Source organism: Callithrix jacchus, chromosome 16 (genome assembly GCF_049354715.1).
Source record: "Callithrix jacchus isolate 240 chromosome 16, calJac240_pri, whole genome shotgun sequence".
NCBI classification, from domain to species: Eukaryota; Metazoa; Chordata; class Mammalia; order Primates; family Cebidae; genus Callithrix; species Callithrix jacchus.
Genome location: NC_133517.1, coordinates 59,270,263 through 59,282,961, shown reverse-complemented (window position 1 = coordinate 59,282,961; position 12,699 = coordinate 59,270,263). Strand labels below are relative to the sequence as shown.

The 12,699-nt window shown below is 43.9% G+C and overlaps 1 protein-coding gene across 8 annotated transcripts in view; it reads right to left on the bottom strand.

Annotated features, from left to right (window-relative positions):
- Positions 1–12,699, bottom strand: part of FAM135B (family with sequence similarity 135 member B) — a 350,951-nt gene that overhangs the window by 111,498 nt on the left and 226,754 nt on the right. For all 8 annotated transcript variants that reach the window (XR_013528077.1, XR_013528076.1, XM_054246600.2 and 5 more), the window contains 2 exons: positions 9,083–9,153; positions 2,943–3,116 (listed from right to left, as the gene is read on the bottom strand). Coding sequence is in view for 6 of the 8 variants with exons in the window: in XM_054246600.2 (XP_054102575.1) it covers positions 2,943–3,116; positions 9,083–9,153 (245 nt within the window). In the remaining 2 variants the exon portion in view is untranslated. The remainder of the gene's footprint in view (positions 1–2,942; positions 3,117–9,082; positions 9,154–12,699) is intronic.

The window sequence follows — 12,699 nt, the reverse complement described above, 5'->3', positions numbered from 1 at the left end:
CTATAACTCCAATTTACCATCCCAAATTCACTTTTCACTCTCACAGTCTTATGCTCTCAGTATAGCACAAAGGCTGTTTCTTCTGGAAATATTTCTCTCATGTCCCTGAAGCAGAATGGCTTCTTTCCTGTGCTAAAGGTTACATACCATTCATTAAATGCTTATTAAGTGCTACACATGGGGCCTAGGTGGGGGCTTGGAATATGGAAGGTGCTAAATATTAATCAACTGAATGAAGGGCCAAGGGTTTTATATGTACAATCTCATTTAATCCTTCTAAAAGCTTTCTGATATGTACTGAAACTGAAACTCACATGTTCAAGCTAACAGAGTTAACAACCAGGGGCTCAGATTTGTAACATGAGTCTGTCTAATCCTAAAAGCCATCCCTTTAATTCCTACCCTACACTGGGTTCCCACACCCCTTATTTAACAGGTATTGCTCTGAATTAGAGTTCACTGTCTGTGTGTGTTTCTGCCAGACTCCGAGACTCTAATGGTGGCAGACTTGATCTGTTTATCTCAGACCTTCCAGACATAGCCTCTCTAGAAGTGCCTAAAGCTTAGTGACACCCACATTGAAGCAAGCATGTTTTCACCATGGGCAGCACTATACACTTCATCCCATTGCATCCCCTCATCATCCCTGTCATGTTAGTATTACCTCTCATTGTTTAAAAATTTCAGCCAAGTGTGGTGGCCCACACCTGTAATCCTAGCACTTGGGGAGGCTGAGGCAGTTGAACAGCTTGACCTGAGGAGTTTGAGACCAGTTTGGGCAACATGGTGAAACCCCATCTCTACAAAATGACAAAAATTAGCCAGGCATGGTGGCACCTGCCTGTAGTCTCAGCTACTTGGGGGGCTGAGGCAGGAAGATCACTTGAGCCCAGGTGGCAGAGGTTGCAGTAAATTAAATTTATGTCACTGTACTCCAGCCTGGGTGACACACAGAGTAAGACCCTGTCTAAAATAATAATAATACATGAAAATTAGACTAATTCATTTACTTATATGTTGAAACAGATGCTAGAAAAATTAGGTGGCTTATCCAAGGATCTCCAAAAAGTAAGTGGTAAGGCTAGACAGTAAGCTGGTCTTGACTGCAGCTGATGAAGAACAATTTGATCCCAGGGCCCTAGAACCCCTTGCAGGAAGCTCTGCCTTTCCTACCCCAGGCTGTCTATCACCATCTGTTGCCACATCTTCAGCAGTGACAGCTTGGTAATCCCAGAACCTGACCTCACTAGCCTGACCTCATGGAGGACAGACAGATCATCCCTTAATTCTGCCTTGAGGATGTGATGTGGTAAGCCTTGCAGTGTGTTAGAAGCGAGGGAATATCCTTTGGGAATATTCTTCACATGATGATAGTACTCTTTGCTGCTTTCTGGATTCTACATCTCCTGTCGCTTCCCAAGATCAGGGCTGCTGTCCTTTGTTCCTATAACTGTGAATCTTGTAACATTTTCTACCAAACTCTACCACAACAGCATTTACCATATTATAATTTCTTATATGCAAATGGGTCCACTTCTTTGGACTGTGAACCCATTGAGGAAAACATATATTCCAAAGTATCTTTATATTCCATAGTAGGATGTACTGCATATTCCCTTACACTTTTCCTAGAGCACAGCAGGCCCCCAGTAAATACCCATTGAATAAAAGAATAATGGAGCCAGGATAGAAACCCAGCAGATGGGTGTTGTTACTGGATCCCAACTCTAGGGGCAGCAGTTCCTGGTCATGTTGCAGGGCTCAGATTGGGTAACTCATTTCCTACTCTCTGACCCCAGCAAAGAACAAGGGCTTCAGGACAGAAACAGCAAACATAGTGAAAATTCAAGTCTCCTGTATGTGCACTAAAACTCTCAGCACTGAGAAGCCATTCATAAAAGGGAAACTAGGGAAGATCCCTATCAGAAATTCCATGCTGCAACATTCTATGCATAAACATTGCACATATGAAACTTTTGCCCATGTGTAATGTTTTGAATTGATATGATGCACCTATCTGGCCATGCTGGGAGTAAGCAGAAAGACAGGTGAGCACAGGACAATGTGCTGGCTGCTGTCAGCTGTATGCCTCCACTTAGGCCATTCATATAAACTCATTGCTTTGCAGGATCTTCAACACGTTCTGGAAAAACGAATCAAACCACATGAATGGGCTGGGCATGGTGGCTCATGCCTGTAATTTCACCACTTTGAGAGGCCGAGGAGGGTGGATCACCCGAGGTCAGGAGTTTAAGACCAGCCTTAAACTCCTGGTGAAACTCTGTCTGTACTAAAAAATACAAAAATTAGCTGGGCATGGTGGCATGCGCCTATAATCTCAGCTACTCAGGAGGCTGAGGAAGAATTGTTTGAGCCCAGGAACTGGAGGTTGCAGTGAGTCAAGATTGCACCACTGCAACCCAGCCTGGGCAACAAGGGAGAGACTCTGTCTCAAAAACAAGCAAACAAACAAAACACCCATATGAATGGACTGTCCACATTTGAACAAATAACCACTTGGGGGAGAAAAAGAAAACTAAGCCCCTACCCCGTGCCTGGCACCATTTTGATTTGAGATTCACTGAAGTCTTACGTAGATGGGATACACCTTAGTGTTCCTGTTATAGAGCTGATTATGTGGCTCAGGAACATTAGGTGATTTCTCAAAGAAGGCACAGTTAGAAAAATGTGGAGCCAGAGTCCAAGTCTTTCTGGTATCAGCCATAGTTTGCAGGTTTTCGACTTCTGGATCCCACAGTCTCCTGGTGGGACCCCCTCCTTCCTCTCTCCCATGCTCCTCAGTGAGGCTCAAAGCTTAAACCTATAGTCTTAGAGAAACTCCCTTGCCCGTGCCAATCTCTCCTGGGAAACTCCCTCCCCCTCCACCACACCTGACATAGAAGGAAGTTCCCACAAATCAGGGTTGTCTCCGAACTTCATACCTGATCAAGGGCTGCTGCAGAGCCACCAGGGAAGCATGGATGGTCACTGAGATCACAGACAGGTGGAAATAGTCAAACATGACTGGGACCTGGTGGTGCAGACCATTCCGGGGGTGGAAGTGCAGGCCAAGGGCGCGGCTGCTGACCATCGGTGCCCCGGCCACATCCCTCAACCTGGAAGGCAAGCATGTGAGTGCATGTGAGAAATGGTGGGTTGCCCCTGCTGTCATCCAAGAAGGTCTGTATTAAGCCTCTCCATGACCCAAGCAACGTGCATACACCAAGGAAACCAGGGCTCAGAGGTATCACTAGATGTCACACAGCTGCTACACAACAGATCTGGTGACATGCTCCACTGTCACGGACATCAAGCTCACCTGTCAGTGATGAATAAGAAGCCCAGACTAGCTTTTCAAGACTCTCTTCAACACTAAAGCCTGCTTTTCCCACTTATTTTTTCATTATCCCCACAGATGTCCAGATGTCCAGTGCTCTCCTCATAATGTTGCACTGACTGTGTGAGCCTGTGTTTTCTAATAGATTCCTACCTCTTAAGGCCAGGGACTATGACTAATGCATCTTTACATTCCCAATACCTAGCCTAGTATCTGGCACATATTGAGAATATAAATATGTATTAAAATGAACAGCTGACTGACTGAACTAAAAAAAGAATGAATGACCCCCAAAGCACAACGGTTAAATAGTCTGACTAGTTTCATCAAGGATTCCCCAACATCTGCCTCAGGATTTTGTAACTGACATGTATCTGAGACTAAGAGATGAAACCAACTGCACACAAGGCCCAACAGCATCTTTGGTGATAAAAAGAAGACTGCTTGTTACCTAAATAAAACCTGGAGCCATATTAGCTCCCAGAAGGACCCGGCACTAATCTCAAACCCTGAGAACCAGCCGTTTGGGCTGTGCAAATTTCTCTGAAGCAGATCACAAGGGAAACCTGGAAGGGGCATCTTTCATGAGGAGAGCAGTGAGGAAATGCTTATCCTCCATCCATAGATAAGGAAACTAAGCATGGAAAGGGTGGGATGAAGGGTGCTCTCCAGACGCAGCACCATGGGCTTTGCTTCCTTGAGACCCTTGTTGCTTATGTGCAAATGAAGGCCAAGTGAAAGAGCCAGCTAAATCACTGGAGCTCAGGGAGACTCCATAGATTGAATATAAATAATGGTCCCCAGCCGGGCACAGTGGCTCACGCCTGTAATCCCAGCACTTTGGGAGGCCAAGGCGGGTGGATCATGAGGTCAAGAGATTGAGACCATCCTGGTCAACAAGGTGAAACCCCGTCTCTACTAAAAATACAAAAAATTAGCTGGGCATGGTGGTGCGCGCCTGTAGTCCCAGGTACTCGGGAGGCTGAGGCAGGAGAATTGCTTGAACCCAGGAGGTGGAGGTTGTGGTGAGCTGAGATCGTGCAATTGCACTCCAGTCTGGGTAACAACAGTGAAGCTCCATCTCAAAAAAAAAAAAAAAAAAAAAAAATAATAATAATAATAATAATGGTCCTCTTGTACCAGAAAGAAACCTGATGGGGAGAGGACCACTCCATGAATCTCAGCAAGGTGTTAATATTTACATTCATTTTAATTCTTACTACAATTTATTGAGAGCTTATTATAAACTGAACATGGTACTTTTCCCAATCATAGGAAATATTTACTGGTATTGTTCTGTCTGTAGAAAAGGAAGTAAAGCCAACACGAGTTAATTAAAGCCACAAGGCAAAAATGTCATCTTGGACCGGGTCTTCCTGATTCAGAGCTGTTTCTGAGTTATTGCTCAATATTGCTTTGAATCCAGTCAGACACAGGTTCCTATGAATAGCAGATATATCCCTAGGGCTTGAACAACAGGAGGTTAAATACACATCAGTGCAGCAAAGATGTCAAAAATGTTAACAAGAATTTAAGCCACGTTAGTAAGAGTAACGAATGAAGAATAAAGAGGTGGTAGTTCTCCTGTGCTCTGAAATAGATATATCCAAAATGGAGATAAAACTTAGTTCCTGGTGGTGGTGCAGGGAGGTCTCCAACCTCTGAAGTGATGGTGATAAACTTCGTTTCATTGACAGGAGGATGTCTGAGTTCTTATAAGGAAACTAAAGCAAACAACAAAATTAAACAAACAAACAAAAAACCCACATGGAAAGAGCCCTGGTATTTAACCTTGAGATGACATGAACAAAGGTTTTTTTTTTTAATTTTTTTGAGATGGAGTCTCACTCTGTCACCCAGGCTGCCAGGCTGGAGTACAGTGGCACAATCTCAGCTCACTGCAACCTCTGCCTCCTGGGTTCAAGCAATCCTCCCACCTCAGCCTCCCACGTAGCTGGGATAACAAGTGTGCGCCACCATGCCCAGCTAATTTTTGTGTTTTTTAGTAGATATGTGGTTTCACCAAGTTGGTCAGGCTGGTCTTGAACTCCTGACCTCAAGTGATCCTCCTGCCTCAGCCTCCCAAAGTTCTGAGATTACAGGTGTGAGCCACCATGGCTGGCCAAGAAGGTTTCTTATCTGAACTGACATCCAGACTTAGGATTTGTCTGGGTGGCCACAAGAAATAAAACTGAAGTCAACTGAGGACAGATGCACATAAATGAATTGTTCCCTGAAGAAGGATTTCCCAATCAGCAGAACTGTTCAGGGCAGAATGGGCTACGATATGAAGGAGTGAGCTCCCCAGGCCTGGGCAAACAGGTTCTTATGGGTCTTTGCAGAATAACAAGTACAAATATAGGTTAAATACAGCAGGTTTTCCTCAGCCAGCTTACAGCATTGACTCTGGGGACTGCATAGTGCTTTCTTGTGGTGGGAGGGGTGGTGCTGATTGTACACTATACAGTGTGCAGCAGCATCTCTGGCCTTGACTCACTAGATGACAGTATTGAAGTGTGACAATTGTCTGCTTCATACCACTCCTGGGACTTGTTCTGAGGTCCTAGGAGAGGTTGGCCTTTTTCCTGATCTATAAACTCAGAAGTGCAGCCCTGCCTTTATCATGCTCACATCTCACATCTCCCCTCAACCATCCTACCCAGCTGTGACAATTGAACACGTCTCTGGGCATGGCCACATGTCTCCAAGGGTCAGAATCCTCCCGCCTGCATTGAGAGCTGCTAGACAAGAAAAATTTCCAAGCTCTTCTGTCCCTGACACGAGAGGCTCTGCTTCTCCATTTTGTTCCCACCCAGGCCTACATGATGCTAAAGAAGGCAGATGACATGGTCATGTTTCAGAGCCTAATGTCCACCCCAGGATATGCCACAGATGCCTTGTCATCCTTAAACTCAATTTATGAAAATTAAAAAATGTGGCATTTTTCATATTCCCCAGCCTCTGGCTTCCTGTTCCTTGTAGCTAATCATATTTCATGAAAACCCTTACTCTGATTATTATTAAGTGCTTGGGAGCAGAAGGAACACATTGAAACCTGGCCTCACTTCCACCTAGGAAGCCATAAAGAGGAAGAAGACATTGATTCAGCAGTTTGCACACTTGGCCCGTTACACATATTGTCTCTCTTAATCATCAAACAGACCTACAAGCCATGTATTCTAGAGTGATATCAATCTTATAACTGAAGCTACTAAAATTTATGCAAGTGTGGGGACTTCCCCAATGTTTTAGAGTTGATGAGTACAGAGTCTAGGTTGCTGAGGGTTATATACTTCAATTAAACCAATCTCCTATACACAGGCTCTCCATTCTGTTTTGCTGAACAGAAGGTCTCATTTACTGTGTATACTGTGGCTTACCACATGGAGGGCAGGTTGGAGGCTGATTTCTAGGCTAAGCTTGGAGTTAGCAGCAGGGTTCTGTGATGAAGTGGAAATGTCTACCACAGAGGTATGAATGAATGTCTTGGAATGAAGTGGAACAGAGTGATAGAGTAGGGCTGGGTTACTGGAGGCATTAATGACAGAAACCCCAGATGGTTAGGAAAAAATAGGAGCACAATAAAGGCAGGGCTTTACTTCTGAGTTTATAACTTAGGATGAAGGCCAGCCACTCTTAGGGCTTCTGAGTTTAGTATGGTGCTGGAATAAGTCCTGGCAATGGGGTGAAGCAGGTAGGATTCCTCGTTTCTGCACTATGCTGCTAAGGAGAAAGCATATGTGGTGAGAAAAGCAGGCAGCCACCGGGCTGCGGTCCAGATAGAGACAAAAGTGAGGCATCTGTGAAGCTGAACCCAGACTGTGGCAGGATCATGGGCAGATACTCCTGCCAGCCCAGAGACCAGGCAAGACAGGCTACACATCAGCGGATGTCCCTTCTCAATGCCCAGACACGATCAATTCCCTGACACTTCAGTAGACATCCATCCATCTTTAGTTCAAATCCCCTTGGACTCAACTCCTCATGTTATAAACAGTCGCATAATGGAATAGACATATTTCAGAGACAGGACAGTCCTTGAGGAAGGGGAAGAAGTTCTGAGAAGAAACCTGAACTTTTTTTTTTTTTTTTTGAAGGGTCTTACTCTGTCACCCAGGCTGGAGTGCAGTGGTGCAATCATGATGCACTGTAACCTTGAACTCTTGAGCTCAAGCAATCTTTCCCCCTCAGCCTGCCAAAGTGCCGGGTTGACAGGCAGGAGCCACAACTCCTGGCCAAGTCTGAACTTTGAAGGGATGGGGGGAACAACTCTGCCAGCATTGGCTCATCAGCTTCCCCATTCCCCATTCTCCAAAGGAAAAGGGAAAACATTTGCTGGGGAGGTTACAGAGATCAGAAGTGAGAATTGACTTTAATATGCAAATACTGGCCAGTATGTGCTGAGATTCTGCTAACAGAATGGAGGGAGAAGGAGTTTTCCTCCCTTTGCCTAAGCCAAGGGAGGAGGTCTTCAAGGGAGACTGCCCTGTGTCCCCTAGAACAGTGTGAATGCTGTTTCTGGTGCTCAACTCATTCTGCAAAAGCCATCAGGAAAGAAGCTGAAGGTGGTGGGACTGGTCTAAAGAAGAGTAAACAGACTTTACAGAGGAGGCTCCCACATATGTGGAATGGGGGTTAAGTGTCTGTGTCCATTTCCCATGGGCCAGATGTGTGTGCTTTGGGAAAGTGTCCACCTCAAAAGCTTCCTGCAAGGAATGAGTCAACTGGCCTCTTGTGAGGCATCACTACATCAGATAACTGCAGATATGGGGCTGGGTGAGAGTCTGGTCAGCAGTACCTAAGGAGCATGTCTCTAAGGAATTCACAACAACATCCTAAGGGCAATTTAGGGTTCACCATATGATGATCCTACTTACAAATGAATCCCTGCTCTTTCCTTCACTGTCTCCCTCCTTACTGTGTCTGACCCTGCAAAGCCTGCAAACTTCAGTGGGGAAGAAAGGGGGGATATGAAGCCCCCCATCATGCCCCTTTCCTACATTGGGAGTTTCCTCTCCTAGGAACGTCTGGATCTGGAGGTGAAGTAGACAAAAGAAGCAACAGAAATAAGTTATACAATGGGTGAGGTTTAGAGTTCTGATGTTACGCTTCACCGTACTTTTCTTACCTAAAAAAGGATGATTTACTTTTTACCTGAAATATCCCAGCTTAGTGTCCTGACAGTTCAGCCAGGGTAGGAAGAAAAGGCCACAGAAGAAGCTGAAAGGAAGCAGTTACGAGAAAGAAGAAAGTTGCCTCCTGCTTATTTAATGAGCAGGTTTTACATAAGTGGAGTTTCATGTTTCAGAGCTGAAACATAATAACAGATATGTAGCACAAAGATGCAGAATCCTGGAAGAATCTCCTTTAACTCAGAAGGGAATTTGCCATTTGTAGCCTCATACAGTCCTTAATCTAAAACCCCCAATTAATAACACATTGTAAGATGTGTGAAGGTGTCAGTCACAAGAAGGTGCCGGTTAATAAAGCCAACAAGTTATGAGATTTCTGAGTATATTAGACTTCCGTGTATGCATTTGAGCTGCCTGCCTAAAATACATGTGGTTTGAAATGACCACACAGACTTTCTTAGCCTGCACCCCTGAGTAAGGGACATTGCAGCTTGTCAGGAGATGCTTGTCTGAGAGAACTTCTGAGGTTCATGGCTATGAGGCTATCCAGGACTGGGGAAAGGAGGAGGAGAGCAGGGTGCTAGTACAATTCAATAAATTCCATGACACTCACTGCTGTTCACTGTCCGTGAAGTGCAGATCCACCTTGAGCTGAAAATCTACTTCACTCAGCGCATCTTCCACCTGCAAAAGAAACAAAGTCGAATGGACTTCAGTAGTCAAATCTTGTCCAAATGAATACTTAGCTGGTCCGTTTCCCAAAGTAGAGTAACACTATCTTGTCCAAAAATCAATGCCATGTATGCTTAAAGCAGAGTTTCCATGCATGTTCCACAGAGTTCCAGGTGAACAGGATATCTGGGAGTATTTCACGGAAAGAAAATTGAAGGAACTTACATAGCCAGTTTGGGAAAAGCCAATTTGAAAAAAAAAAGTTAAACAAATTTCCTTATGCAGGACTTGTGAGAGTCTCATTTGGATTTGATTTGGAATCCTATTGGGGGCAAGAGTGAAGTATTCTGTAGCATCTGCATTGGGAAGCAGGGAGCAGTGAGCTCAGAGTGAAATTCCATTTGGCTAGCAAAGGGAGTAAGTCCGAGCACTGTAATCTCTAACCCTCAGCATCCTCTCAGGGCAGGCACCATTGCCACATGTGCAGAGGGGAAGCTGATGTTTGGGGAAGTAGTCACTTCTTCAGGTGTTTCAGCTTCCTAAGAAAGCAACTTCTTCATTTCTGTCTTGAAATCCATTGTATTTAACCATTTACACTTTATGACACCGGCATTTTATGTCCTACCCATGGACCCTTTTATTCTTAGCTTTAAGAAAAAAATATATACTTTTTAAACACAGGAATCTCTAATTTTTCCTGCCAGCTTCTCACATATACCTGGAAGATGGTACCCCTAGCTCTCCTTTTCTCACATCACCCCCAACTCAAGGGGAGTTACTTGCTAAATACCAGGTCGTGCCACCACCTCTACTCAGAGGTCAACCCGAGTCAGTTCTGCACACCTGTAGTAGGACTTGGCCTCCGCCTCATTCACAGGCAGGATGGAGCCCTTTTCATCTGTAACCACAACAGCTTGCATCTTGTCTATCTTGGTATTTAACTGGGCCTACAACAATTTTCGAAGGGGTGTTACAGCCTTGAAACCTGTGAGCCAGGTATTGTCTGCTGATGTGTCTCTAATGTGTCTTATTTAGTCCCCATAGTATTTTTGAAAATGCTTTGAAAAAATTGCAAACATTTAAAATTCAGGCAATTTCATATTTGTATTATGGGTTTTCAGCTTCTAAAAAACAAAAAAAAGAACCCCCTCCCCCCCAAAAAAATAAAACCAAAACAACAACAACAAAAAAAATCCTGGACTTGGGAGTGCTGGGCTGGCATTTAGAAACTGAATCAGGTAATCGCTATTGCATCTGCCACCATTCACGGTATTCACTGACACGGATCTGGCCTGTGGCTAAAAGCCCCTGGCTATTTTCTTGCTTAGCGTCCATAGCAATCTGTGTATGATTAAGAGAGAAACTAGTCTTAATTCATCCTCAATCCCCTGCTCCAGAAATAGTGTCTGCTACATAGAAAGTATCAACGCATCTTTGAGGAATAAATAAAGCTCTTTCCCAATCACCACCTTTTCTGTTTTTTGTTTCTTTGCAAGAATATCCTCATCTTCCTGGGATGGAAATCTCTTATCCAAAGATCTCTTTGGAAATGTCTTCCTGGTTAAGCATAATTCATAAAGAGATATACAGATGGAATTTATCTTTAGGTCTCCAGGGTGCAAAATTTGTTATTTAAAAAAAGCATTTAAAAGTTAACATTTTGCTGAATCCAAGTACTATAAATAACTTCCGTTCCTAGCTTTGTTTTGCATAATCATGAACCTAGCTTCAAACCAAGGAAAGCAATACAGTCCAGCCTCTTGTCACTAGGAAGGGAGACCGGTGAAGTCAGCTTCCCAGCTAGCTTCTGAACGCTCGTTTGCCTGGGCAATGAAAATTCAGTGCAAACTCCAGTTTTTAACTCTGCAATTCCTTGGGAACTGGGAGAGGCATCATCAGCCTGGTTAAGCTGTGGCTCAATTGAGATGGGCTATGACTTTACAAAAGCTTCAATGAATCTCATTTGCAAGATATTCCAGAATGAAGTCACTGCCTTTTCTAAACATTTATTTCATAATTGGTTGTTGACTTCCTGCCTCTCCCTTCAAAATGACACACACGCACACACACACACACACACATACACAACACATCCCACATATACACATATGATTTTCCTTTATTCTGCCTTATCTCAGTTAGACTCATTATCTTCATTCAAGGGTCATTTTCTCATGACCAGGAAGCAGTTTTGCAAACTGGTAGAAATAACCTAAGAAGCTAATTTACAGAAGAGTTATTATTTTGCAGGCAATAAACTATCATTATACATATACTATTATGTATAACAATATAACACATAATACATATGCTATTTTATTTAATGTGGATAAAGCTATGAGTTAGGAAATACTGTCCTGCATTTATAACATGAGGAAACCGAGGCTCGGTGTGGTAAAGGCATTTTCCCAAACTCGGCTAGTGAGAGAGTCCCACATCCTAGATGCTGTCAAGGGCTCCCCTTCTTCAGCCTTTCCCCACGGTCAAATATGTGTTCTAGGTTACACATTCTCTCACAGCTTGGTTTCAACTCATAATGGTGACCCTCTTGTTTCATCCTCCATTCTTAACTTCCGTCTTGAGCTTTGTTACAGCCTGATGGCTAAGAGGGCAGCTTGTGAAATCAAGATACATGTGTACAACTCCTAGTTCTACCATTTTGTATCTATGACTGGGGACAGTCAACCTCTGATGTTTTCTCATTCATCAAGTGGGAGTAAAATAATTACACTTCCTCGCAAAGCTTGTTATTGTGTGAACTAAAACGTTAAAGTGTAAAGAGCTTTGTTCACAATTGAACTTGTCGACAAAGGTTAGCTATTATTATTGCTGTCATTTTCAATTTACTAGGGGGCCTGGCCACATGAAGGACCCATTCCTCCACCAACATCACACAATGGTCTTGCGTACTGGTCACAAACACAGGCTTTATGATAGGACTGCCCAGGTTCAAACCCTGGCTCTACAACACCTGGGTGGTGTGACTTTAGATAAATAACTTCTTTAAGTCACTGTATCCTCATATGTAAGACAAAAGTAGTAAAACACCTCATCATGCTGTTGCAATAATTCAGTAAGATATTCCAAAGAAATCAGCACAGCGACTGCCATATGGCACATACTTTATAGGTATAAGATGCGGTTAGTGCTAAGATCCTGTGATTGTTCTTATAACTCATCCTGAACTCCTTTCACTTCCCAGTAGAAGCTTTTCTTCTCCCAACTACCCTGGACTATCGATAACTCCAAGCCCGTTTCATGCCCAAATCTCAGAGTCAGCTTCCATTCATCATTCCTCTCTATAAGATACCTGCCATCTCCTATGTTCAATCTGAACCCAGTCATGAGGGCTGCACTTGGTGGCCATGCAGCTCACCCTTTCAACTCACACAGTTTCAGTTCACGCAGTTATGACCTCTGCCACGAAGCTCACAAACATGCCATGCACTATAGCAACACCTGTCTGTATGCTCTTGGTCTCCTGGGCCCCATTTTCTATGTTATTACCAGACCGACTTTTCTAAATGCCAGGTCTCCTCCTTCTGTCCTGAAGGAGAC